General features: G+C 58.7%; 1 protein-coding gene across 4 annotated transcripts; it reads right to left on the reverse strand.

Moving 5' to 3' along the window:
• Positions 1 to 467: 467 nt before the first annotated feature.
• Positions 468 to 26857, reverse strand: AGPAT5 (1-acylglycerol-3-phosphate O-acyltransferase 5). Of its 4 annotated transcripts, none has more exons than XM_090258472.1 (9): positions 26600 to 26857; positions 17746 to 17815; positions 14244 to 14359; positions 12874 to 12963; positions 9058 to 9148; positions 2399 to 2560; positions 1821 to 1944; positions 1104 to 1311; positions 468 to 637 (listed from the first exon to the last, which is right to left on the reverse strand). In XM_090258472.1, the coding sequence occupies exons 1-9, from the start codon at positions 26840 to 26842 to the stop codon at positions 635 to 637; spliced, it is 1107 nt and encodes a 368-aa protein (XP_090114598.1). In that variant the 5' UTR covers positions 26843 to 26857; the 3' UTR covers positions 468 to 634. The 4 variants fall into 4 exon arrangements, with proteins under 4 accessions (XP_090114598.1, XP_090114596.1, XP_090114597.1 ...); XM_090258470.1 differs by having other exon boundaries at positions 468 to 641; XM_090258471.1 differs by lacking the exon at positions 26600 to 26857 and adding an exon at positions 26234 to 26497 and having other exon boundaries at positions 468 to 641.
• Positions 26858 to 27592: the final 735 nt, after the last annotated feature.

Here is a 27592-nt window from a genome sequence, read left to right on the forward strand (position 1 = left end):
GGGGATCTTCCCAACACGAGGCACACGCAGAAGGCCTCTGCCACGGCCCGGGCGGCGCCCTCGCAGGAGCGCACACAGCCCCCTCCGCCAGAGCGCAGGCGCCGTGGCCACCGGGCCCCCCGCGCGGCCCGTGCAGGCCACGGAGCAGGGAGCTGGGCGCCTGGAGGAGACTGGCCGCGGGGAGCGCACAGTGATTCCGGGACGGGAGCGCTGCTGCCCCGGAGCGACAGGAAGAAGGCACAGCTAGTAGATCCAGCAGATGCTCGCAGGCGCCCCGCCCCTCAAACTGTGGGGAACTGGGTCCAACACGGGGACACATGATTATCTGGATATAAACAAATTAAAGGAGACCTTGAGGTTTTCAAGTACTTATGGCACAGATGTTGCGAAGTCCGAGGGCGTAGCTTGCAACGCTGGGCAGCTTCCAGTCCCGCAGCTCGCACTCAGGCCTCAGTTTTGTACCCGGCTTCTGTGCAGAGGAAGTGTTCCAGGAAGTACCGGGGGCGAGAACTATCCTGCAAGCGTCAAGTCAGCTGGGCTCGGCGCGGAGAGCAGGTGCCCACCAGAGCGGCGTCCCCACGGCGAGTCCCGGGCCGTCCCTTCCCTCCTCCTCAACACTTAAGTACAGTGTCTTTCACTGCCTTGAAGAAATTATGCAAAAATCAGAAAATCACGTAGCTGTAAGAACACACAACACTTCAGTGGTCAGAGTCTGGACCAGTCAAGTTGTAAAAATTAGAAATAACGAATACAGTGAAATACGCTGCAGACCGAGTCCGTGGCTGCAGCTAACTGAATTACACAACCGTAACAAACGCACGGACCCGTCCCCCGAAGCCACGTCAGGCCACAGATGACCGAGCACGGTGAGAACCCTGCTTAGCTCCCCCCGCACCGGCTGCCGGGCCCACGCGGTGACGCCCTGGAAGCGCCCAGACCCACCGCAGCTGCAGTCAGGAATTCTAGTTTATCGGTGTTCAGACAACACGGCTTTATTTACACTTCTTACTCAGCGCAGGAAACAGGGCAACGTCACGGGCAGCCGCCCCGAGGCAGCAGTGTGGGACGCCCCGCGCCTGGGACAGTCACGCTTTCACACTAACCCAGAGGCAGCCGATGAGGGTCCCGCAGACCCACGTTTTCACGTACAGCTTCCTCCCAGCCTCGGTCACCAGCAGGCCGGCAGTCAGGCCACTGAGGACCAGCAGGGACGGCAGTGTCTTCTTGAGACTCAGCTTGGAGTGGACACTTTTCCCAGGAAATCTGTTTCTTCGTTCTGGATCCAGGGAGTCGTAGAATTCTATAAGCAACCTACGGCCCGACGAATAGAGCTGTGAGTTCCAGTTTTAGTTATTTCAACACTTTCATCCAACAAACACCTACCAGGCACCTAACATGGGCTGGAAAAGGCACGGGTCCTTGGGAAATAAAGACAAGAACGGGAAACAGCCAGAGACTAGGTTAGCTGGAGTCTGCAGGCCTAAAGCATCTCCGGTAAGCCCGATGGGGCGTTGCGCACGCATTGCCGGCTAGGCAGCGGGTTCAAGCCCTTTCAGGGCCATGTCTCTGTTCTGTAAACTTCAGGTCTGTAGCGTTTTGCCACGGCCTGGCCTCCCACCCAGGTGAGGAGCCCTCTCGTCTTCTCCCTGCCTCCGGCCCCGGCCCGCCTCCCCCCAGCACCCCCAATCCTGCCCTGCCTACTCCTGGCCCCCCCTCCCCCGTCTACCCCCGGCCCCCACCGACAGCACAGTAGTATATCGGCTTAGTACACTGAAATTTGGTCGGAACAGGTTTTGATGTGCAAAACTGTTGTTACTCACTTATCTTTTATTTCAAAACGTTCATGAAGCCACCTTCTCATATATACTTGTTCTTCTGGGACATCTTTCTTGTCTATACGGTCAATGTGAATATGGATTTTTGGACATTCTTTGCAGAGAAATTCTAACAAAACAAAGATATCTCATTTTTTTCATTTTAGAATTCATGGTTATATAAAATAACAATGAAACCGAGTCAAAGAAGTTTAAGAAACAAAAAGGTACAGATTCCTTAGCAAAAAGGGGGTTAAAATGAAGATCGTCACTGGCGTGCGGGTTCCAGCCAAGGGGCAAGCACGTCCGCTTCCGCGTCCCCCGGAGTCGCCCACGGCGCTCAGCTCTAGCTGCAGACCGACGCGTGCGTCCTGCGCAGCCAGCCCGGGGCAGCGGCCCGCCCTCTGGAAGGCCACAAGGGCGAGCACGGAACAGCGAGCTGAGCGCGCCGAGGGAACGCGCGCCCCACTGCAGGTGACTACGGGGTCGCTGCGGACGGGACTAGGGCCGCGGGCCCGGGAGGCACAGTGCGGTCGGCCCCCGGCTGCTGGGCACAGCGGCCGGCACTGCGGGTGCACACATACCGAACATGGACGGCGCTTCCTTCCGCTGCCCTCTGTCGTCCACGGTCCCCTCGAAGGCCACCGTGACGTCGTAAATGGCATCTAAATAGTTCTTCATGGAATCGAAAGCGACGTGAGTGGCCTTCACCCTCGGCGTCAGCACGTGCTTCAGCACTGCCAGGCCTGGAAGAGACGGGGCTCAGCCGCGGCCCGGACAGCACTGCGCGCGGCCTGCGACGCCCGCAGACGGCCACCCAAAACGGCCTGCTGCGCTGCCAGGCCTCCGGGCCGCCGGCTGCAGAGTGCGCGCTCACACCACCAGTCACCTGCGTGGGATGCCGCGGGAAGCTGCAGGGAGGCCGCCTGGGGCAGCTCCCGACCCTGGGGAACCCCTGGATCTGGGAAACCCTGACGAGGGCCAACACTACCCTCCTGTCTCCAGCCAGGGGACGACGGTGGTCGCGTCTCGACCATGGCCAGGCAAGGCCACCTGCCGTTCAGTCCAGGGTGTCCTGACTTCAAGCCTGTGATCCTTTTGGTTCTACTGTATTTCCTACTCAGGCCAGTGACCAAACGACCTCACGGCAGCAAGAGACGCGGAGCACGTGAAGGGGAGCGCTGGCCTGGCACTTCCGTGGGGAACCCCAAACTCCAGTTTCTCGGTTTACTGTCCAAAAGGACTGAGGTCTAACTCACATACACAACGTCTACCCTTCTCAAGCGCACAACTCGGTGGCTTTCTTAGTGTATTTCAAGAGCTGCGCAAGCATCACCTCCAACAAACCCCAGGCCCTCCCCGACTGCAGACCCCACACAGCGGCCGCCCCCGTGACCTCCCGTCCCAGCCCGTCCCGGCCGCGGCGGGTCAGCTGCGTCTCCGCAGACTCGGCTGCTACGGACCCCGCACGTCAGGGAGCCAAGCAGTGCGTGGCCCCGTGACCCGCCTCGCCCACTCCGCAGACCATGTCTGAGGCTCTCCCACGCAGCCTGTGTGCGTACTTACTGCCTCTCACGGCTGGGAAATGGCTTGTGGGACGGACAGGCCACATTCTGGGCACCCCCTGACCACCTGAAAGATTCTGGGCTCTTTTCACTCTTGGGCTATAATGAAAAATGCTGCTACAAACATTCATACATATGACTGCTGCAGATGAACACGTTTTTGTATAAATACAGGACTTTAATTCCCTTGGGTACACCTGATACAGTCGTGTGCACGTGGAAGTCGTCTTTGTCTGAGAAAACACTGCAGTGCAGTAACCAACCCCACCCCGTCAGTGCGGCCACCAGCGCCGAGCCGTCCTGCCGCCCGGCGCCCAGCTGCCCGGCTCTCCGGGGACCAGACGGTCCGCGGCAGCAGGAAGGGGCGCTCTGAAGGGGCGACGAGAAAACAGGCCCGGAGGAAGCCTGCTTTGGAATGTCTCCTCCCTCTCTCCAGGGAGCAGCAGCTGCATGAGGAGGAACAGTTATAGGACGTTGGGATCTTCCGCAGAAGAATTTTTAAAATGCAGAGTGGTGTGGGAAAAACGGACGTTCCCACACTTCACATCCGCCCCCGGAGCGGGAGCCGCTTCACTTACTCAGACTTGCAACAGAAGTCTGCGCGGGTCCCAGGCTGGGAAACACGCGTCTGTCACTCGGATTAGTCAATACTGCCTTCTTTGCTGCCAGAGTGCACCCCGTTTTCCAGCCCTGTTCTGTATTAGCTGCAGGTACACAGCAGCATGTAAGCTCCCCCAATTCTTTAAGACGCACGTCCCACAGAACCACTCTGTGGGACTCGTAAACACAGTGCGTAGCAGAGGCTAAGTCAGTCGGTAAGAAGACAGAAGACAAGAAGGCAGAAGGAGGGTTTCTCCAACAGTGCGTCCTGGTCAAGGTCTGAACAGCCAGCCGAGCGACCGGTGACCGACCCGCACCCGCATGGAGACGCCACAACACCTGTCACCCTCGCGTGGGACACGCACGGCTCTGGGAGAGACAGCCCCCGAGGGAGGGACGGACGAGGACCCTGGCAGCAGAGACGGGCAGAGAAGCAGCGCCTCAAGGAGATGGCCGACCGTGCCCAGCGCGCCCGGGAAGGTGTGGCATTGGGACGTGGCCACCAGCTGCCTGACCCAGTGTGCGCAGTCCCTGACCCAGTGTGCGCAGTCCCTGACCCAGTGTGCGCAGGGCCGGCGGTGCCTGCCTGACCCAGTGTGCGCAGTCCCTGACCCAGTGTGCGCAGGGCCGGCTGTGGCTGCCTGACCCAGTGAGCGCAGTCCCTGACCCAGTGTGCGCAGGGCCGGCGGTGCCTGCCTGACCCAGTGTGCGCAGTCCCTGACCCAGTGTGCGCAGTCCCTGACCCAGTGTGCGCAGGGCCGGCTGTGGCTGCCTGACCCAGTGAGCGCAGTCCCTGACCCAGTGTGCGCAGGGCCGGCGGTGCCTGCCTGACCCAGTGTGCGCAGTCCCTGACCCAGTGTGCGCAGTCCCTGACCCAGTGTGCGCAGGGCCGGCTGTGGCTGCCTGACCCAGTGAGCGCAGTCCCTGACCCAGTGTGCGCAGGGCCGGCGGTGCCTGCCTGACCCAGTGTGCGCAGTCCCTGACCCAGTGTGCGCAGTCCCTGACCCAGTGTGCGCAGGGCCGGCTGTGGCTGCCTGACCCAGTGAGCGCAGTCCCTGACCCAGTGTGCGCAGGGCCGGCTGTGGCTGCCTGACCCAGTGAGCGCAGACCCTGACCCAGTGTGCGCAGGGCCGGCGGTGCCTGCCTGACCCAGTGTGCGCAGTCCCTGACCCAGTGTGCGCAGTCCCTGACCCAGTGTGCGCAGGGCTGGCTGTGGCTGCCTGACCCAGTGAGCGCAGTCCCTGACCCAGTGTGCGCAGGGCCGGCTGTGGCTGCCTGACCCAGTGAGCGCAGACCCTGACCCAGTGTGCGCAGGGCCGGCGGTGCCTGCCTGACCCAGTGTGCGCAGTCCCTGACCCAGTGTGCGCAGTCCCTGACCCAGTGTGCGCAGGGCTGGCTGTGGCTGCCTGACCCAGTGAGCGCAGTCCCTGACCCAGTGTGCGCAGGGCCGGCTGTGGCTGCCTGACCCAGTGAGCGCAGTCCCTGACCCAGTGTGCGCAGACCCTGACCCAGTGAGCACAGTCCCTGACCCAGTGTGCGCAGTCCCTGACCCAGTGAGCGCAGTCCCTGACCCAGTGTGCGCAGTCCCTGACCCAGTGTGCGCAGACCCTGACCCAGTGTGCGCAGACCCTGACCCAGTGTGCGCAGACCCTGACCCAGCGAGCGCAGACCCTGACCCAGCGAGCGCAGACCCTGACCCAGTGTGCGCAGACCCTGACCCAGCGAGCGCAGTCCCTGACCCAACGAGCGCAGTCCCTGACCCAGTGTGCGCAGACCCTGACCCAGTGTGCGCCGTCCCTGACCCAGTGAGCGCAGTCCCTGACCCAGTGTGCGCAGTCCCTGACCCAGTGAGCGCAGACCCTGACCCAGCGAGCGCAGTCCCTGACCCAGTGAGCGCAGACCCTGACCCAGTGTGCGCAGTCCCTGACCCAGTGTGCGCAGTCCGACCCAGTGAGCGCAGTCCCTGACCCAGTGTGCGCAGTCCCTGACCCAGTGTGCGCAGGGCTGGCTGTGGCTGCCTGACCCAGTGAGTGCAGTCCCTGACCCAGTGTGCGCAGGGCCGGCTGTGGCTGCCTGACCCAGTGAGCGCAGACCCTGACCCAGTGAGCGCAGACCCTGACCCAGTGAGCGCAGTCCCTGACCCAGTGTGCGCAGTCCCTGACCCAGTGTGCGCAAACCCTGACCCAGTGTGCGCAGACCCTGACCCAGTGTGCGCAGACCCTGACCCAGTGTGCGCAGACCCTGACCCAGCGAGCGCAGTCCCTGACCCAGTGTGCGCAGTCCCTGACCCAGTGTGCGCAGGGCCGGGAGGCTGGAGTGGCTTCAGCAAGGTGTCGACGTGTGACCAAGAAAACAGACAGGGCACCCCTCACCGTGACAGCAACAGAATGTGGCGCTTCTCTGACCTTCAGACGGCACCTCCTAACCTAACCCTGAGCCCCGGGGCCCCCCAGACCACACAGACAAGGATTTCCAGTCTCTGGCCTCGGGGTCCTCAGGGATCCGCAGTGAGGAGGGCCCTCCGACCCCAAAACCTTGGGACATGGTCACAGGACCACCGCACACTGGTCACGAGAACTTCAGCCGAGCGCTGAAGAATGGCACTCACGGCTCCCTGCTCGGACCCCAGACCCTCTGCCGCGCTGGCAGGTCTGACCGCCCGCAGGGAGCCCCAGAGGCCCGGCCCCCACGGACAGAAACAGCAGCCGGGCCGGTCCGTCCGCCCCGGCCCCGTCCGGCCCCCACCTCCGTGTCCGCTGCGCCTCATTCCGCCCCCACGCCTCCTGAGCTGCTACCTGCGACGAACTCCATCGGCCTTACCCTCGGCCACGCTTCTCCCCAAGGGCCAACCTGCTCCCGGCTGGAGTACCTGAAATTCCGAAACAGACGGGGACAAGCACACTGGCCAGGTGACAGGCTTACGTGACACGCACGTCACGACCTCACTGGCCTGCGTGTTGCTCACGGCACGCGGCCAGGAAGACCCTGTGAGGCCCTGTCAGTGCCCTTCTATTCAGGAATTACCAGCAAGACCCGACCCTGAAATGGCCACCTTGTAAGCGGGACGGCGCGTGGGGCACGGTGCGTGGCAGCGTCCTGAAGGCGCGCAGCATCCTCAGAGAAGAAGAACGGCGGCCAGACTCGGAGCTGCCTTCCGCCCGCCTGTCTGACGGTGAGGCTTTAGGGAGAGGACGCTGGAGAGACCGGGACGGGCGTCTGTGGGGCAAAGACCCACGGAGGCACACAGGGACAGGGACCGGGGCAGGGCAGGCAGGGAGACGGGGCAGGACAACGGGGTCACACAGGTGAGAGCTTTCGAGGGACAAGGCTCGGGCACTTCCACCCCCCCCCCCCCCCGAGGGACTCCAAGGCTGTCAGGCCGAACGAGAGAGCCTAGATGCTAAGGAAAAGCACTGACGTGCTCAAACCAGGAGAATTCTAGGTGTGTGGTTTGCCGGGACAGGTGAGGCAACAAAGCCCCGCTCTCTAATCCTGGGCTTGCTGGCTGCTTACGGCACAGAACCGCTGGGGACGCGCTTGGGTGGGCTCCGGAGGGAAGTAAGAGCCGTTACATCCCCAGTCCTGAGCAAGCGCCGCAAGCAGAACACCCAAAACGGGCCTACGGAGGACGGGCTGAAACGAAACCCGTCAGACGAGCGCGGTGTGAGCTGTGAAACTGGCACGCGTGACCCGTCGGACGGTCTCCTCCCCCGCCCACCTCTAACGGGCACGCAACTGCTGCTTTTCCTTTCTTTGTCCTAATGGAACTCGAGTGTAACATAAAGGGTCACCAACAGCAGACGCTCACCCACATGTTCCGGTGGAGACACAACACTCAGACCCACCCGACCTGCTGAGCACGTGACCCGTCTGAGGTGGACGAGTGCGCAGCTCTAAGGGCCAGGGGGCAGCGGCCCGGCCCGGGGTGGGTGGGGGGCAGGTCCTGAGACCCGGGTCAGCCCTGGCCCAGTGGCCCAGGCGCCGCTCGGAGCGCCTGCGTTAGAACTCAGCCGTGGCTCGGGCAGAGGCAGGTCACAAAGAGCCGCTGGAGGGAGCGTGCGAGGATAGGAGGGGACACTGCCTGCCCTCCGCGGGGCGCACCTCCGTGAGCCGAGGGCCTGGGGAGGGCCTCAGAGGCAGGCCCAGCGCGCCCAGGGGCGGCGCCTTTGTGGTGCCCACAACCCCCGAGAGCACACGCCGGGGCCCTGCTCTCCCGCTCAGCCCCAGGCCCGCCGCTCCGGGCCCCGCCGCTGCCACCCCTACGGCTGCGGCTGGCCCAGGTGCCACTCGGAACCACGCAGCCGACATGAGGGCAGGAGGCGGCCACAGGACCGGGATGTGAGCTGCAGCTGCCCCGCCAGGGGAGCGGCGTCCCGAGCGTCAGCACAAAGGGACTCTGACAGCTTCTCACTCCCTCTATTCGCTCCTGCCCTCTTTCCCAATTGACAGGCACACTGGGGTCAAAACGCTACGCTGGGACAGGAGAGCTGAGGGTGCTCGTCCAATGATTCTGCCGTCTCTGCATCCTGAACGCCTCGTGGGGCGCTGCCCATGGCCCCCAGGGGAACAGACAAGTGCCCACGAGCGGCAGGGCCGGGCTGCCCAGAAGTCCGGAGCGGGAGGGCTCGCCTCGCTGTTTTTCAAGATGAGGAAGCGGAGGCTCAGTAACACTGGGCAGCGTGAGCCCAGCTAGCTAGTGAGAGTTGGAACTGGGTTCCCATCCAGGTCTGTCACCCGACGGCCCCGAGGTCTCCAGCCCAGAGCCCACGCTGCGCAGAAGCAGCGGCCCGCCTGCGTGCGCGCACACCTGGGCGGGTCCCCCGACACCCGTGGCCCAGGCATGCGCCGGGGAGCCCGACTTTGAGCTCTCCGACAGAAGTGACACCGTGCCCAGGAACTGACGAGAAGGATCTTCACTTCCCAAGGGGTAACATGTAACATGTGCTTTCATTCAAGGAACAAACAGGTTCCTTCATTTCAATTGTTGTAAAACATAAATACCTTCACTGTGAACAAAAATTTACAAGGTCATTATCTTTAAAAATGATTTTTTCAAAAAGAGTCACGCTTTTACTTACCTTCTCGAGCAGCAAACGCTTGACTAGCTGAAATGACCTTTGTGAGCTCTGGGTTATACCTTGTTCCCTCTGGAAAGATCACAAGATACATCTGTGAAGCACAAAGAAAGCTCGGTTTGCTGTGTGTGAGCTTTCTGTTAACTTACTAGTGCTAACCCTGTTAACGCTAAGGGAGTGTTTCCTACAGTGGGAGACGCGCATTTTCATTTACATACGGCCTTCACTTCAAGCAGCCACCAAAACGCAAAAGTTCAAATAAGTCTTACACAGACTATATTTAAAATGCAGCCCGACAGTCACTGGGAGGCAGGTCGGTGGCTAAGAATCTAACCTTTCTAATCACACGCTGCTTTTCACTAAGTAAAAATACGGCCATGGAACGCTGACTCACACAAAGCCTCGGCTAATTAATAAAAGAGCTCCCCCCCGCCTAAGTTCTGCAAAATGACCTTTAAAAAGGTGCACATTTTAGACAACTGTGTCCCTAAATACATCTTGAGAAAAGTCATATTTAAGGATGTAAATTTCCACAATATAAAAGGTAGTAAGTGTCCACATTTCAAAAATCACACAGTAAGATTTTACAGAGCTTTCCTGGTGCACTGTTTTCTAACCCTCCCCTGAGGACGTTTTTCATTGTTTTTGCTTTTGGAGAGGAAGGGAGAGAGACAGAGAGAGGCAGTGAATGGGGCCCCAGGGACTGAACCCGCGCCTGGGCGTGTGCCCCGACCGGGCATCCAACCTGCGACCCTCTGGTGTACGGGTGTCACCACCCACCCGAGTCCCTCCACGGGAACACCCAGCTGGACGTTTACTAAGCAGCCCAATGGGCTAGGCGTTTACGTTGACCTGCCTGGGAAAGTCAGGGCAGAAAGTGCAACAGTGACACCCTCCAGCTTTAGAACTGAGTCCCAGAAACTACCCCAACCTGTTCGGCAGCCCAGAGACAAAAGGGGACTTCCATCGCCTCTTCCCAAATTCACAAAAATTAACTCAGAATGGGTGACAGGCCTGATGTAAAACGAAACCTGTCAAACTTTCAAAGAACAGGAGAGAATCTCATACCCAGCGTTTGGCAGGGGGTCTTACAGAGGAAACCACGAGAGAAATCAAACAACCTGACTTGAGGCAAATGGAGGGACTCTGATCTGCCAGGCACGGCTGTGAGTGGGAAGGGGCCCGTCACCGACGCCCCAGGAACTGTGGTTCTGTCACAGCCCCCAGCGGAGACACGCTGTGGTGCTACTCGGCGGTGGACACGCTACTCATCAGGGGAAAGAAACAAAGACACTGACCCACACAATAATATGGAGAATCTCAAACTAATCACGCCGAGTGGCAGATGCGGACAGACTGAGCGCCGCCATCCCTATGGGATTCCAGGAAGCACAAACCTGTCTGCAGTGGCAGAGGGCAGACAGCGGCTGCCCTGGAGCAGAAGAGGCCGAGGGCGCACGAGGACACGCCTGGAGGGAACTGATGCGTGTCCATCACCCCGACTGGGTTGGTGGTTTCACGGATGTGTGCACACAGCGAAGTCCATCATGTTCTACCCTGCAACTACCTGTGGCTTGCTGTGCACATCAGTCACTGCACTGATACTTCAAAAATCAGTGTCCTAGGCTACGCTGTCACAATGGCAGCATGTCCTTTTTTCAGGCTGAAAAATACCTCACTGTACAGAAACACAGACCGTACCTTCCTCATCCACGCAGCTACAGAGGGACACTAAGGCTGTTTCCACATCCTGATCACTGGGAATGTTACTGTAATGAACATGGGGATGCAGATTACTCTTAAATACAGTCTGTGTGTGCATGCGATATGAGGTCTGTCCAGAAGGTATCCAGCCGTACAATATAAAAAATATTCATCTATTGAGGAGTATTCTATATAGCACAGTGACGGCCCAGTCTCCGTCAAAGCAGGCACCCTGGGGCCTCACACAGTTCTCCCGGTCGCCATCAGCTGCCCTGTTATATTTTCCTGAGTCACATCAACAGTCTGAAGTCTTCCCTTTCAAAGGTGATTTTAGTTTTGAGAAATGCCAGAAGTCACAGGGAGCCATATCTGGGCTGTAGGGGGGCTGAGTCACCTGGGTGATGTGATGTTTCACTAAAAACTGCACAAGATGTGATGCGTGAGCAGGCGTGTTGTTGTGACGGAGCTGCCAGTCTCACCGGCTGCCCACAGCTGCGGCCTCCTGAATCCTCCGAATAACTTCTGCAGAGGAGTGTTCAAGCTTCACGCAAAATTGGATGCAGATTCATGGCTCTCAGGCATTTTGAATGCAATGGCCACACAGCACACATGCTCACTCAGGGGTGTCTACAGCCCCGCTGACTAGTACAGTGAGGTCGTCATTGTTCACACATAAGCATTACAGTCCCCTCTCCTTGGCTGCCAGGTTAATTCAAGGTTTTATGAACAATGGCTGGGACTTTTTCTGGACAGACGTCAGTGTACACCCAGAGCAGAACTGCTGGATCATATGGTGGGCAGTTCTAGCTCTGACCTTTCCGTTTTCCACAATGACTACACCAGTCTGCGCTCCCACCAGCAGTAGCTAAGGGCTCCCTTTTCCCCACATCCTCACCAACATGTTATCTCTTGACTTTGTGATAACAGCCATTCTCACAGGTGTGAGGTGACATCTCACTGTGCTTGTGCCCAGCATTTCCCTGGTGATCAATGGTGAGAGCACCTTTACATGTACCCGCCGGCCCTTCTTTGGAGGGATGTCTATTCCAGCTGGTTGCCCCTTCCTGGGTGCCCCGTTTCCCTGCCGGTGAGCTGCACGAGTCCCTCACATATTTAGGAAAGTAACACCCCATAGGGTACGTGCTTCGCAAACATTTTCTCCCTCTCCATAGGTGGTTTTCTCATTTAGATTTTGTAAATCTAAAATTATTCCAGGCTTTAAATTTTATTAACAACAACAACAAAAATAGGAGGCAGCTCTCACTTAGGACATAGGATGCTAAAGGAATCCTGCTCCCAAGCCAAGGACAACAGCGAGTCCTGGCAAAGCTGCAAGCTGAACCCTTCGGAGGGGGGTTCACCCCACCGGGGAACGTCTGTAGGAGAAGAACCTGAGCACCGCAGCAGTGATCGGCTGCTTGGGGAACCCTTCCTTAGACACAAGCCCTGGAGAGAGGCCCGAAGACGACAGCAAGGGGCCGAGAGAGGAACAAGGAGAGGCCTGCACCAAAGGCGTCTCCAGGCAGGACAGCGACCTGCGCAGCCCCGGTGAGCCCCGCGCACGCGGCCGAGTCGCGCTCTCCTGTCCGGGCCCCCAGCGTCTCTCCAAGAGAACTCGGGGTTCTCTGCGGGAGCAAAGGGTTATGAAGTGACAGTTACTCTGAATGAGTCTTTGTCTGTAGACACTGACCCTATGTTTGGCTTTTCAATAACCCAATACAGACGAGAGGTCTCGATTTACGCTCCCCGGCGGAAGGCAGCCGCTTCTCCGGGACGCCCCGACACTGAAGACACCCGGGGCGGGAGCTCCTGAGCAGCTGAAGGGCACGGTGACAAGTGGAGTCCGGCACGCTATTTTTAGGCCGAGGTCACCAGCGTCCTTCCTGCTCCTCCCCTCGAGGTCAACAGCGACCGCGGCCGGCCAGGGACTGGCGGCCTGAGCGGCCTTTCTCGGGGCCCCGGAGAAACGCTTACCTGCCCCCGGAGGGCTTCCGTGGCCCTCGCACCACTGCCAATTACGCGTTACACACGGGGCAGCACATTTTCAAAACGACTGCTAGACTCTAACTACACTCCGAGAGGGGAATGGGGGGGGCCCGGCCGGCGCCGTCTTACGGGAGTCCCCGCGCCGGTGTAGCTCTGCAGCTTCCTCCTCATCTCCTTCTGGTCGAACCGGGCGCTCCGCTTGACGTAGATCCCTCCGTGCTGCCGCGGGAGAGACGGGGGGAAAGCACTTGGGTGAGCGTGCCCGGGGGCCGGGTCAAAGGGCAACTGCGCCCAGCGCGTGAGAGACAAAATGACATCTCAGGAAGTAAGCCTTACTTAGTAGACACTCAAATATCAGCATCTAAAGAACATGAGCTGTGTGTCAACATAATTCAAATAAAACTGCATAATGCATCGGAAAGTACATGAACATTTACTTTTGTTGGTAGTTAAAATAAAAATGCTTTCTTAAAAATACATTTTTGAAATAAATAAACTCGATTGCAGATGCATGCTAGTTCTCAATTTTCCACTACTTATAAAACCACTAAAACGTACCTGTAAAACTAACCCAACTACAGGTATTTATCCAGCACTGTTGTAGACTCGATTCTGTTTCCCTTCAACTCTTACATTTAAGTCCCCATGTGCAATGTGACGGAACGTGAGGATAGGACCATCACGGAAAAAACTCAGGCCCCCCGAGGCCATGAGGGCGGGCCCTGATTCAGCAGGACAGCGCCTCATAGGAAGAGACTTGGGTGCAGACTGTGTGTGCCCAGCGTGAGGACACAGAGGGGGCACCCGGGGCGTGGACGGGGGGCCGGGAGCGCCCAATGGGCAGGCCCGCTGCTCTCTGTCCTGGGATGACCTTCAGATCGACACGTTTTCAGAGCACACTGTAACCTCGGCCTTTCTTCTTCAGTCTGTCATTCAAGTCTCATTAATAAGAATGTCCTCCATACAAATTCTATACTTCATACTTAAAAAATTATCAGATCGTTTATTCAGAAAAGGATTAGAAAAAGTAATTACTTTTATTATTAGTTTAAGATAACTGTGTATCAAATTCTATGATGTTAAGTTTTCCTACTTGTTTGATTTTTGTAATTTGCATTTTTGCTATTTAATTTAACTATACAGGTAATCAGATGTGTATATACATATACACTATTAAAAGCCCTAAATAGTCTTGGCCAGGTAGCTCGGTTGGTTAGAGCATCGTCCCAATAGGCCAAGGTTGTGAGTTCGATTCCATTCAGGGCACATACAAGAATCAACCAACGATGCATCGATACGTGGAGCGACAAATCAGCGTTCTTCTCCCCATACTTCCTCCCTCTCTAAAACTCAAAAAATACTTTTTAAGTAAAAATAAAAACCCTAGACATAATTACTTCAATTTAGAAAAAGCTGCTCACTCATACAAAGAACCCCCCACCCGTACCCCCACATTAAGCACACGCTCAGTGTTAGAGCCGAGCGGGCGGGCGAGTTACCTGGGAGAAGTAGCAGCCGTACAGCGGCAGCCACTTCAGGCCGTCCTTCAGCACGTAGCGCACGTGCCCCAGGGCGCCCTGCCGCACGGCCAGGATGTCGGCCACGATCCAGTCCACTGCAAAGACAGAGCCGTCAGCGCGCCCCGCGCACAGCAGGGGGCCCCGCGTGAGGTTGTGTCTTTTCCTGGAACACCTGCTTTTAAAGTCGGGGGAATCTGGACGCTGTGTTTTACATTAAAGCCTGCACGGCTGTGTAATGGCCGAGGGGCGTCTTCCAGACGCTGCTAAGAGGAAACGTAACCGCTGACATGAGCTGTGCCCTTGGTACTCCAAAAGGAGGAGTGGAAAAGTTTAAGGACTGCCCTAAGCAGCCAAGAGACACAAGCTTTGTGACATCAATGTTTGCTCCTCAAACTTTTTTTTCACTTTTTCTGTTTATTCTCAATGAGGTTTCAGGACAGGAGGCAGGGAGAGCTGGGTTCCTGACAGCTGAGGCGAGGCGGTGCCTTGACAGCGGCTGTTACACTTTGTGACCTGGCCTGACTTCAAAGACACCGAGAAACCGGCTCCACAGGGACCTCCCTGGGGGTCCTACAGGGCGGCACTGCTGTCCCCTTAACTCAGGAGGGGGAGGGGAGCCGTGAGGAGAGGCCAGAGGGACGCAAGGTTCCCTGTCCAGGTTATGATGTAACAAGTTCCTAATTTGCAAGGGTGCTGCAGCGTCGAGACACTGCTCAGGGAGCCCGGGCCTGCACGGATGCACCGTCATCATCACAGTCATGCCTGCTGTTACCTGTCCCCGCGGAGCCTGGGCCTGGCATGGATCCACTACCATCATCATCATCATCATCATCATCATCACTCTGGCAGTCACCTGTCCCCGTGGAGCCCTGGCCTGCATGGATCCACTGTCACCGTCACCGTCACGCCTGCTGTCACCTGTCCCCATGAGCCGGCACTCTGGGAGATTACAGGCCAGCTGTGCAAAGGGCCTACGCCCTCATCAGGAGCGATCGCTCCCCACTTACCAGTAAGGCTCAGGGAGGGTAAGCCGTCTGCCCGCGGTCGCCCAGCTCACCGCAGAAGAGCACATAAACCAGGGTCGCTCTGACCCCAAAGCCCCCACCTGTGTATGACAATCTGCACACCACACGTCATCAGTCAAGGAAGACGACACCTAAACCAGGGAAAGGGAGCGTTCCACGAGACGGAAGCGGCAAGGAGAGCCCGAAGCAGAGTTACAGGCCGGGAGGAAGGACAGAGCCGCGCGCTTGCTGCTGACCCGGAGAACAAGGCGGCAGCAGAGAGCAGAAGTGCGGGCAGCGAGGAAGCACAGGCGGGCGGGGGGAGGGAGACCCCGCGCCCCGGCTCCTCTCCCACAGGCCAGGCCAGGGGCAGACGCGCGCCCAGCCGACCGGGGAGGCGGCGACGGCACAGTCTGAGCCCAGCAGCAGTCCTTGAGGTGCTCTTTCTGCCACTGACAGTTTTAGGTGCTCAGCTGTGACTCCTCACACCTCAAGAGGGTTTAAAAAAGGGACACAACAGGCCAGTGACCCACGGCCACGGACAAGCTCTAGGGGCTCTGGAACTTAAAGCCAAATGCACATTTTTATGAATCCCCCACCCCTTTTCTGGGAAAGGCTCCAAACCTACCCCCTGCGTTCTGACTGAGTTTAAAATCCCCACCTGGTCACGACCCTAACGCACAGGCTTCTAAGGCACTCAGTGCGCCCTCCCCACCCTAAGGCTGCGGGCAGCCTGGCCCTAGAGAGGCAGGCCTGGGCCGGGACGTCTCGGGCAGCTGAGGGCTGCCCACAGGGCGGGCTGCCCAGCACCCACGAGCTGGGCACACGAGGGGCTGTGCAGGCTGCTCCCTTCCCAGCGCGGCCCCGGAAGCCTCTGCTCCTAAGGGGCGCACACGGAGGCCGGCAGCTGGGAGGCTGTTACCACGACCACTCCAGCACCAGGGGTGTTAGGAGGGCTGCTCCCCGGGTCCGCCAGCAGGAGCGGTTTGTGCCGCAACCCGGAGCGAGGGCAGTGGGCAGGGAACTTGAACCAGGAGTTTTCAGAGAGAGCCCCGTTAAAGAGAAAGCAAGCTCAGCGGCGCAGCAGGAAGGAAGCGTGGGCTCTCTGGGCCAGCCTGCCCCGGGGGAACAGCCAGCGCGGAGCAGGGAGAGCGGGGCCACGGCGGTGCGCAGCCCTAGGGGGCCTGGAGAGGTGCGAGCCAGGCGGGGAGCAGGCCTGGCCACGGGCCGCTGCTCTGAGAGCCCCGTGCAATGACATCAGATCACCTGAGCCCGCCGCACGGGTCAAGTGCGCAGAATACACAAGCACACGAAACTGCCTGCCAAACCCGCAGCACTAACGCGTGTCCTGTAAGACTGAACGGACCATTAAGGAGCCGGCTGAGAGGCGTGCGTGCGCTGCCATCTGCCCCTAACCCTTGTCTGCGGTGGAAGTGGAGGCACAAGCACCCCGAGGCCCAGAGGCCCAGCCGGCAGGAGGCAGACGAGGGGCAGCAGGGCCCAGATGACCGTCCACGCAGGCCCTGTCAGGGGCCATGCTGCTCCGTTCGCCTGTCTTTGTAGTGAGGGAAAGGGACATCGATCGGCTGCCCAGGGCGCGCCCTGAGCACGGACCGAACCCGCCAGCCAGACCTGTGCCCTGATGGGGAATCGAACCTGTGACCTTCCGCTTCGCGGGACAACGTCCCACAAGCTGAGTCACGGTGGTCAGGCTGTTTTCAGCCCTCAGCTTCCGGGCGCTGCGTTTTTAAAGTAACAGTGAAATGGAGGAAGTTGCATCAAAAGCAGTCCCAGGTTTGAAAAACTATGAAGTGGGGTTTTTTTGAACTGAATCATGTGGAGAACTGAGAAGTGCTTTCACCGGGTTCTGATACTGCGCAGTTATGTAAGATGTCGCCTCTGGGCGCACCTGGTGAAATTCTTGGAAATCTGTAACTATTACAAAGTAAAAGAGGTTTAAAAGTGCCCTGACCTAATTCAAAGCATATACTGCACTGTATTACAGACCTGAGCCTCTGTGATTCTCCTGGTAGGATAATAAGCTGTAATTACACCCGAGTACTTGAAGGGGCAGAAGAGGAACTGCAGACACCAGCAATTAGTGCTCATTAGTGGGTCTGGGAAACGCCTCCTCACCCAGTGGAACAAACGCTCTGCAGCTTAACCATCACAGATGGGCAATGGGAGTACAGTGGCCCACCAATCCCACATCCAGAAACAGAACTGACGAAAGAACTCCTCAAATAAGTAGGAAAAAGGAAGAAAACAGCTTATTTACACCCATCGGAGGGAAAACGTAAGAATAGGAAAATTCATAGTAAAATCACAGAAATACAAGGTCACGTATAATATCTGCATTAAAATTTCATGTTGCAACAATAGCAAAAACTTTCCATTTAAATATACAAAAGCATTACTTTGAACGCCTACGTATTTTCTGTAGAAAAACCTAAGTTTCACACAAATGAAATACAAACCTGTGCATTGATGATTTGCTAAATATATTATATTTTCTTTATTTTTTGGCAAATCTCCATATAGCAATATCTAAAAAATAAAACAAAAAGAAACATTACTTTGGTATTTTAAAGCATGCACTGCTGTAACACACTGAATAGGACAAAGTCAAAGACTGACAAACACGTGCTGTCGCGGTTATTTCCAATCACGACGCGCGAGATTCAGACTTTCCCTGGGAGCCTCGGAGCGCGCGCGTGGCAGCTGGCTGAGTGGAGCGGCGCCCGCTCTCTGCCTGGGGCCCCACGCCGCCCTCCCCCGACCCCGCCTCCCCGGGGGCTGCCTTTCCTCTCCCTCCTGAGCTCCCCGCCCCGCTTCCGCCTCTGTCATTGTTCCCTGCGCCCACGCGGCCCCGCGCGCGCACGCGGACGGGCACTGAGACGGCCAGCGGGGAGGCGGGAGCGGCAGCGTCGGGCCCCTGGGCTGCTTCTCCTCCGGAGGCCCCGATGCGCGTGCGTGTCAGTGCCGCCAGGGCGCGGGGGGCTGCTCTCCGGCCCGTCTGTCTGGGCCGTGTAACCCGCAGGGGCCCCCGCAGCCTGAGCGGCAGAGGAAAAGCGCTGCCCGCTCTGCCCTGTAACACATTTGTCACTAGGAACACAGACTCTAACATTCTCCACTTGTAAGTTTCTGTTTTCTTTTCAGGGGCTACCTGCCGAGGTGGGGACAGGGCCATGTGAGGAGGAGGAAGGCGGCATGAGGCCAGGGCGCCCGTCGGTGGGACAAGGCCGGCAGGGGAGCTGCCCTCCGGGCGACGGTGTTGGGGCGCAGGTGTTGCCTGGGGCAGGCGGGCGTCTGCTGTGTCCGGGCCGTGGGGAGAGCAGGTTTTATTACGAGCAAGCATCCCCGTGGCCAACAGACTGCGTGGGTCTCCTCACTGCACGAAACGCAAGTGCTCCGTCTGGGGCAGGGCAGACGGCACCGGCAGCAGGCGGCAGTGCAGGCGACGCGGTCACACGGCCCAGTTTCCACGCGGCAGCCGGGAGTCCAGCCGCCGGGGTGGGGACGGACGCCCCGACAGACCGGCTGGGCCGGAGCCTTCTTGGCGAGCAGCTGGGACCTGAAACCCAGCCCGTCGCCTGGCCACGTGAGCCCGGGCAGAAGGACCCACGCGCCCCGCACCTCCCTGCTCCCCCGTGCGGTGAGCTGCCACCAGGGACGCCCCGCGGGGCTGCGGCCGCGCTCCGGAGGCTGGGACAACGCCCGCCGCGGCTGTTAAGCGTCATCCAATAAAGCGAATATTTTATTCAAAACTGTCTTAAGTGACTAATGAATAAGAAAAACAGCCATGCAGGCTCTTCCTAGAAAGGCTCTGATTATGTAGAAATGCAGCTACCAAGGTTTTCACTTTGAGTAGGATCGCATATACAATTTATGCTCCACGTTTATCATCATCTGAAATGCTTTTTACCTGCGTTTTTATGCAAATGAAATACACCCCCAGTACCCCACGACACGGTCTCTACTAAAATGCACACGAACACTGCGGTCCTTTTCTGCCCCGTCGGACCATTTCCCCAGCCAGGAAAGTGACGATGCCCCTGAAACAAGACCCCTGGCCTAACAGGAGCACGCACCAACCACCAGCAGGCACACGCAACGGCCCTCACGGAGCACCACGCTCCCTCCCGCACGCCGCCACGCATCTCTGTCCTTAGTCCCAGGGACTGACTTTCTGAGCGTCTATGACGTGCCGGTCTGTGCGCTGGGCGGCTTTGCCGCCTGTCCCGGTGAGGCTGTACGGCCACACGACAGTAAGCACCCACTCAGGACGCGCACAGAAGGCGGGACACTGACGTTCCCGCAGACACGCAGCGTGGCCGAGAACCAGAAATCACACCCAGGTTCTCACACAAGATCCAAAACTCTCTCAAATGTTACAAAACCATTCTCTGCCAACATCCCAAATAAAAATGCCAAGTGACAAGGCTGCTCATGTACCAGGAGCTCCTGTTTCCGCTCGGAACACTCGCCAAAAGAGACGAGCAACCTCTCAGTGAGGCGGCAGGAACAGGACGTGAGACGCTCCTCCTACAGAAAGACCCACCGAGCGTGGTGGTGACACAGGCCCCGGCGCGGGGGACCTGGCAGCCCCCCCCCCCCCCCCCGCAGCTCTGGGAGCCCCGGCACCACGCCGCGCGCCCTCGGTTCCATGCCCTGCGCCCTACTCTGGGACGTGTCTCGGTGCACGTTACTTGGAAATGGCCTCTTCCCACAGCTGAGGGCGTGCTGCTGGAGGGCGGGGGCTCTCACCAAACCGGAATGGGGGCGCCGGGCACGCGCTCAGCACTCAACACGCTTCCTTCCCGGGCATCAGCCCCTCACTGCTTTACACTCTGGGACGCCCCCCGGACGGGACAGGGCCAAGCTGCCTCCCACACACGCTCCCACTGACCCCCACACACAGCCCCTGGATTGCCCACCCAACGCCTGCTTGCTCGGGGCGCTCACTGCAGCTTCCTACAGCAAAACCAAGGGAACATCACAAACCCGAGAGAAGTGCATTGATTCAAAAACTGCGAAGCGTACACGCTTTTATTGGGAAGTGAACAGAAGCTTTTCTGACCTGCCAGCTGTGCAGAACTCCCTCCGTTTTTACAAGGTCTCTGACCTCCCCTCCACCGTGCCAGCTGAGGGTACGGCTCACGGTCCTCCCTCCTTTATCCAGGTCGGGAATGCAACCGGACGCACGACACCTGCAGACCCTGCCAGAGCAGAGCCTGCCAACGAGCAAGGCCATGCAGCCCCACCTTAAGGGTGACGTGCACCTGCCTTTGCACAGCCACAGACCAGAGACCCCGTGGACTGCCCTGCCCTTCTGCTACAAGGGGAAAAATCCAGGCAAGTAGCTCCCCACGTCCAAGGGGTCACGCCTTGTAGAAGAGAAAGCAGATCTATGAACGTGTGCTCACATTAACGGTACACGTGCTAACGTTACAGGTAAGTGGTTCTGGCCGTCCAGATGGGGCAACGTGGTGACAGAGGAGGGGGAACAGGCTGAGCTGGAAGAAGGCACAGAGGGCAGGCCGAGAGCCTGGTTGAGGAGGTGGTGGTAACGGGGGCAAGGTGCGGGGAGGAAGCAGCAGCCGGGCCGAGGGAAACCAAGGAGAGGACACGGGCCGGGGCAGAGCGGAGTTGCCCTCATGTCCCTCCGGCTCTCCGTGGAGAGCGCCTCCCCTGAACACACCTGCTGCTCCCTCCTGGTGGAGGGCAGAGGCTCCGCAGCCCCCAGCAGCCGATGCCGCCCGTGGGAAGAGCCCAGCCCAGCCTCTCCTGCGTCACGGAGCTCCCACACAGCCTTCCAGTGCCAGCACTGTCCCTGTTCCTGACTGTCCACGTCTGTCCTAGTACAAAAGTTTCCTAGCATAAACACCTTGAGAGGTGGCACCTCATTTCAACCGCCAGAACCTCACCACCCAGCAAAGCAGCTTCGGAGAATCGACCCTGAAGCTAGACCGCCCTGGACCGAATCCTGGCCGGACCACAACGCACGTGAGCGCTCTGCGCCTCGGTTCCCTCACCTGTCAGGTGGGCAGGACTGCGCGACCCTGCAGAGCGAAGGGACTCGGACAGCAGAGCAGCAGGAGGCCTGGGACCCTGCGCCTCCTCCCCTCCCCCCGCAGCTCCGCCCGGGACCTGGGACGGCAGCAGCACCTGCAAACCGTCCGCCCAGAGCTGCAGGCCAGGGCCCCTGCTCCCCCCGGGCTCACAGCCTTGCGGGGGCCCAGCGCACGTCACCTCTCGTGTCCTGGGGGATGAGAGGAGCTGCAGGAGGGCGGGCGGGGCCCTGCGTCCCCTCCACGTCCCCGCAGGGCCTTAGTGAGGCGCCCTCCTGCTCCGGTACCAAAGCAGAGAACGAAGAGCGGGTTCTAGGGATTCCTTGGTCAGAGGTTACTGCTCAGTTTTGGATCGTCTGTCAATACCAACCTCTGTGTGAGGAGCCACAGTGCAGCAGGAAATGCTAACGGAGCACTAGCTCCTGACTCCGGGTAAGAAGGGTCAGCCCGCAGGGCATGAGCTCCACCGCAGGACACACCCAGGAGAGAGGCAAAGCAAATGGTGTGTGAGAATCCCTGCCGTAGAAAACCTGTGTCAGATTTCACGGTTTACTGTTACACTGTGTACCGTTAGCATTCGGGGGAGAGGGAACCTGCAAGCAGCCGTCAGAGTCATGTCTATGTCACAGCAGCCGCCACCCGACAGAAGCAGGAAGGAACCGGTGACCCCGCTAAGCAGTCGGTGTTGACGAGAAGACGCCTGTCACGTCACTCGATGTTTCTGGCCTACAAGTACCAATGATCAGTTTCTGCCGTGTTCTAGCGGAAGGAAGGGAAAGAGCAGAGGTTTTTTAAAGACAAAAGGATTCTGACATTAAGAGAAAATTACAATAACTTTTACCCGCTTTCAAAGCACTTTTAAAAAGAACTTTCACGGTCGATCATAGCTACTCCAAGTGCTGTCTGCGCAGCCGCCTCGACACTGAGGACAGAAACCTAGGACCGCACGCGGAACCGCCGGGCTTCGCCTCGGGTGCGGGCAGAGTAACTCCGGGGCCTCCCCGGGGCGGCCCCACCAGCCCTCTCCGCGTCCTTCTCAGCATCCCCCACCCTGAACCCCAGCTCCAACGTATACACGCGGCCTCGTTTTCTTCCGGAGTCTCCAGCCTCACACACGCAAGTCGCTTCTCTTACCGTACACGGGAGTCACGACGGTGGACGTAACCAAATGCCAGTGTAGGCGCCACGTTTATATACGGTTAAGTTCTTAGTAGAAGTTACATTGCCCCTAATTTATCAGGTTTTCAGGGTTTTCCTAGTAAGCACTCACAAGATGGTAATGTAAGAATCAATTTAGAATTCAGAAAACACCAGCACATGAATAAGAAGTTGGTTATTATGATATAGAAAAAAGATTGGTTCTGAAAATAAGACAACTATTCAAATGCTCTAGATGAGGAGTATGTGAAGGTAACTTTGAAAATTAGATACTAAAAGCTTATGGGAAATTTTTTAAAAAAGGACTTTATTTATTTTGAGAGAGAGGGGAAGTGAGGGAGAAAGAGAGGGAGAAACATCCATGTGTGGTTGCCTCTTGCACGCCCCTAACTGGGGACCCGGCCTGCAACCCAGGCCAGTGCCCTGACTGGGAATCGAACTGGCGACCCTTTGGTCTGCAGGCCGGCACTCAGTCCACTGAGCCACAGCAGCCAGGGCGAGAAATTATTTTAAAAGTAACCTTGGCTTATAAAAGCAGGTCCCCTTTCCTTCAGCGTGTTAAAGGATGTAGACACCAAACGCTTCCACACACCTAGAAGACCAGGGCACACAGTTAAGCTAAGAGGCAGCAACAGAACAGTAAGGAAGAGGAATTCAGGGGTCACCCCTGCAGTGGGTTTCCATGACGACCCTGAGAAGATGTGCCCACGTCCTAAGCACGGAGCCTGTGAGTGTGTCCTTATCTGGAAAAAGGGTCTTTGCAGATTGCCATTGATTTGAGTTGAAGAGACCCTCCCGGGTTATCTAGGTAGGCCTGATACCCAGGAACGAGTATCCTTCTACGAAAGGCAGAGGGACATCTGAGACAGATGGAGGAAGAAGACACAGTGTGACCCCTGACGCAGACGGCAGGGATGTGGCCACGAGCCAGGGCACGCCAGCAGCCACCAGAGGCTGGAAGAGACCAAGAAAGGATTCTCCGCTCATGTTGCCGGAGGGAGTGCACCAACAAACACCCCGATTTCCCACTTCTGGCCTCCAGAACTGCTAAAGGATAAATTTCTATTGTTTTCAGCCACTAAATTTAAGGTGCTTTGTTATGGCAGCCACAGGAATGTAACACAATTACTTAAATCAGGGCTCCCCCAAATAGTAAAAAGGTGTGTTCCAGTTGTCAGTGGATCTCAAATTAAGAGAAAGACACATAAAACTGTTAAAATCCCAAAGGAATAAATGGTGAAGAAGGTACCCAGTTGAGTTTCAGCACTACCGAGATCCTAGGAGAACCTAAAAAGGTAGGTTATCAGCCGTAACCTCAGTGACAGCGGCTGGGATGCGTTCCCGTCTCACAGACGCAGATGAAGATGAAGCAATGAAACTGGGGAGAACAGAGTGTTTTCCTGGAAGCCACGGGATCCCCACGTGCACGCCCTCGCTTACCTGCCAAGCGCAGATCACGAACTGCACGGACCCACTGCTCTTCAGCTTGAAAATTCCATGCGTAAGAAAATTCTGTCTCACAACTGCTACGAAGCATTCTTTTTAAACTTAGAACTTTAAAGCATGAAAAGACCATTTTAAAAAATCTAATTTGAAAATACTTCTGCAATGCACGGTTCACTTATCACGGCCTCACTGTATCACGGGATGTTTAAAAATATTATATTTAATTATTTATCGTGGATTTTTCGCGATATCACAGGATTTTGCGGTACTGTATATGTATGTTGTTAAAGTGATGCAGGTTTAAGAGTGTAGAATATGTTTAAGAACATAAGTAGTGTTTATAAAGTGTGGGAAAGGTGAATAATGGAGTGGGAAAGGTTAATAAGGGACTGGGAATGGTTTATAAGTGTGGGGGAAGGGCTTATAAAGCCTTAAAACATATATAAACACTAAAATAAATGAAAGGTTCCTACTTCGCAGATTTTCACCTATTGTGGGGGGTCTAGAACGTAACACCGTGATGTGAGGGAATCCTGTATACGATTTAATGGTGAACTTCCTTTTTCATTCAAAAACTTATATTCTTTTACACAGAATAAACAAGAGGATCATCACCAACTTTGCCAATGAAAGCTGATGAACTCAAGTAAAAAAAAAAAAGTCCCCTAGCTAAACAAAAAAATAAGCTAAAATTTCCATTGAAACTTGGCAACGACAAATCACCGAGGAAAAGTAAAAAATAAGGTTACAGAATGTCCACTCTTAGAAATCCATTTCCTTTGGGTTTCTATTTTAAAGTAGCCACTTATTCCTTTATTGATTTAATCTTAAAAGAACGCATTAGGAGTATTGGCAGGTAGCCTTGTCTACCTCGGAACCCCAGATTCCAAAAAAGACCCCGAAGAAACATCCTGCTCCGTTATCTGCTCACCAGCAAGTGACTCCCTGAGAAAAGCAAACAAACGAAGATAACGCAGGAGGAGCAGGCCAGTCTTGGGCCTGCATTTTGCTTAGACGTTGAGAACCTGCATCTGAGGGCCGGGGGCACCCACCCCTACAGACGGGCGTCTGAGGGCCTCCAGGTACAACTCAAAACTGTCCCCAACGCCGGTCCCGGCGACCGTCACCAGATGAACCCCGTGCGCCGAGGCCCAGAAGGCCGACGGGCGTGGGTACTGGGCAGGGCACGGGGGAGCGCGGCGTGGAAGCTTCCACTTGCTTTTTAAGACAAGGCACGTGCTCAGCCCCGCGGACTCGGGGGTACACGGCGCACGCTGCTGCCCGGAGCGCGGTGCATACTGCGGGCGGAACTGCAACACCCAGCATGGGGCACAGGCAGCGCCCCTCTTCCGAGAGCGGAGCGGCTCGCCCCACGCTCCGAGTCCCGGCCGCCAGGCGCACGCGGGTGACAGCCTCACGCAGGCAGGCGCGACACCGCCACGCACTCGCACTCGCACGACCAGGAGGAGCACGGGGGAAGCGACGGGTCTGCTTCAGCGGCGATTTTCGGGGAGACCCGCTTTCCAAGGCCCTTTCTGCGAGCGCAGTGCTTCCTCCTCGCCCGGGAATCAAGGCTCCGGCGGAGACGGGGATCCCGGCTTCTCGTTCCCTGCAGCCGAGGCCAGCTCGGCCCCGGGGACCCCACGGGGGGAAGCAGCTGCTTTAGGGAGAAAAAGAAAGACCAAAAAAAAGCCACGGGAGCAGAAGCGCTAACCCAGAACCACGCTCGTTCTTCCAGACTGGGAGATGAAAGAAAACCCGCCGTCGTTACTTTGGAGGAGACTTCAAAGCGCCAAGTTCAAGGTCAGGGGCCCAGCTACGGCTGCTGGCGGACGCCGGGGACCTGCACCCCGTCTCCGCGGAGACAGACAAAGGAAGCGATCCATCCGACGGAGAGAGAGAGAGAGAGAGAGAGAGAGAGAGAGAGAGCGAGCGAGAAAGGAGGCAGCGCGGGCACACGCCGCGCCCCGCCCGCCGAGCTGGCAGCGCGTTATCGCCGGCCAGGCGTCTACGGTGACAGCCGGATCCGTTTCCGCGCGCGGCGGGGCGGGAGGCTGACCCAAGTCGGGTTTCTCGTCCCGGCGGCGATCACCTGCTGCAGGGGCAGGTCCCGGCTCCGGGTTTCGGTCCTGAGCGCGCTTCCGAGCTGCGACAGGCCCGGCCACGGCCCGCCGCGGGCCCCCCCTGCAGCCCCGGCTCCCCGGCGTGTCTGCCCGCAGGCGCTGGGCCGGGGCCCGGAGCGCGGCCCGAAACCGGCCCCGAAACCGCCCCCGCCCCGGGAGGGCCGCACCTGCACGCCGGTGTAGTGCTCGAAGAAGAAGAGCACCATGCTCTGGTACGCGCAGTACAGCCGGTCGTCCACCGCCTGGTAGAAGCGCGCGGGCAGCAGCGCGGACAGCAGGCGCCAGGCCCCCCAGGCCAGCACGTAGGTGGGCGCCGTGCCCAGCATCACGGCGGCCGGCAGCACGCAGCGCAGCGAGTACATGTGGAGCACCAGGGACAGCAGCATCCTCCCGGCTCCGCGCGCCCGCCGCTGCGCCGGCCCCGCCCCGCCCGGCCGCCTCCGGACGCCGCGCGGCCCGCGGCCGACGGCCAATCACCGCGCCGCGCCCGGCCCCGCCGCCGCCCCCTCGCCTCCCCGGGCCGCCGGCCGCACCTGGGACGTCCCGCCCGCGCCCGCTCGGGCCTCCGCCCCCGGCCGCATGGGCCGCGCCGGCGGACGGGCGAGTGCGGGGGCCGGACGCGCCTCCGCGGCCGCGGGCAAGGGCACTCCGCAGCCCTCCGGGGCTGGCAACTCAGGGGCGCTGCCACCCCATGACCCTATCCCGTCACCCTGTGCCCCGTCGGGGGCGGGGCTCCGAGGCAACAACACGCCTCCTGATTGGCCACCCGTTTCCATAGTACCCCGCCTGGGACGGGAGCCCTCGGCACCGGCACGCCTCCTGATTGGTCAGGTGCGGCTGACGCTTGACGCGCCGCAGCCAAGGGCACCGGGGACCGCGGGCCCCGGCCTCTGCGCACGCGCCGCAGCTCGGGCTCGCCGCGGGCGGGGGGCCGAGCGGGGTGACCGTGGGTGCCGGCCGGAGGAGGGCCCTGGGCACGGGGGGCGCCCTTAGGAGGCCTCGTGCGCGCAGCGGGTGCTTGCCGAGCCCCCCGTGGGCAGGACGGGACGGTAGAACCGCAGGCGTCCCAGAAGGGTGAGCCAGGCACCCAGCCCTGGCCCCGGGTCCCCCGCGCAGGCCGGGCGGCGACGTGGCGACCTCCCGTTCCCGCTCCTCTGCCCCGGCCCCGCGGGCGCACGGGGCCCCTCCGCTCCCTGCGCTCCCGCCGGCGTAGTGCAGGCCGGGCCCCTTCTTCGCCCCGCCGCCGGGTTTGTGACCCTGCCCGGGGAGAGTCGCCTTTTTAAAAAGCTTAGGACAGAGAACAGCTTTTTTCCTTAAAAAGTAGCCCGTGGGGCAGCTCCACGCAGAAGGCGCCCCCGTGGGAAACCCCGAGCGGGGCCGGGACGGCGGGCACCCATGGCCCGGCCGTGCGTGGCTGCAGCAGCGGGACGGGCGGACGGAGCCCCCCCGGAGCGGGGACGTGCACGAGCGGGCGGCCGGCGGGGAGCACCCCCAGGCCAGGTGCCCGCGGGGGGAAAGCGGGGGCG

Source organism: Furipterus horrens, unplaced genomic scaffold (genome assembly GCF_987537825.1).
Source record: "Furipterus horrens unplaced genomic scaffold, mFurHor1.1.pri manual_scaffold_12, whole genome shotgun sequence".
Taxonomy (NCBI): domain Eukaryota; kingdom Metazoa; phylum Chordata; class Mammalia; order Chiroptera; family Furipteridae; genus Furipterus; species Furipterus horrens.

Coding starts and splice junctions, on each gene's coding strand:
- AGPAT5 (XM_090258470.1), bottom strand. CDS start 26,842: ATGGAAACGGGTGGCCAATCAGGAGGCGTGTTGTTGCCTCGGAGCCCC. Junction 14,360..17,745: donor AGCAAATCATCAATGCACAG/GTTTGTATTTCA, acceptor CTGTCTTTGCAG/TGGACTGGATCGTGGCCGAC. Junction 12,964..14,243: donor ACGGCTGCTACTTCTCCCAG/GTAACTCGCCCG, acceptor CTCCCGCGGCAG/CACGGAGGGATCTACGTCAA.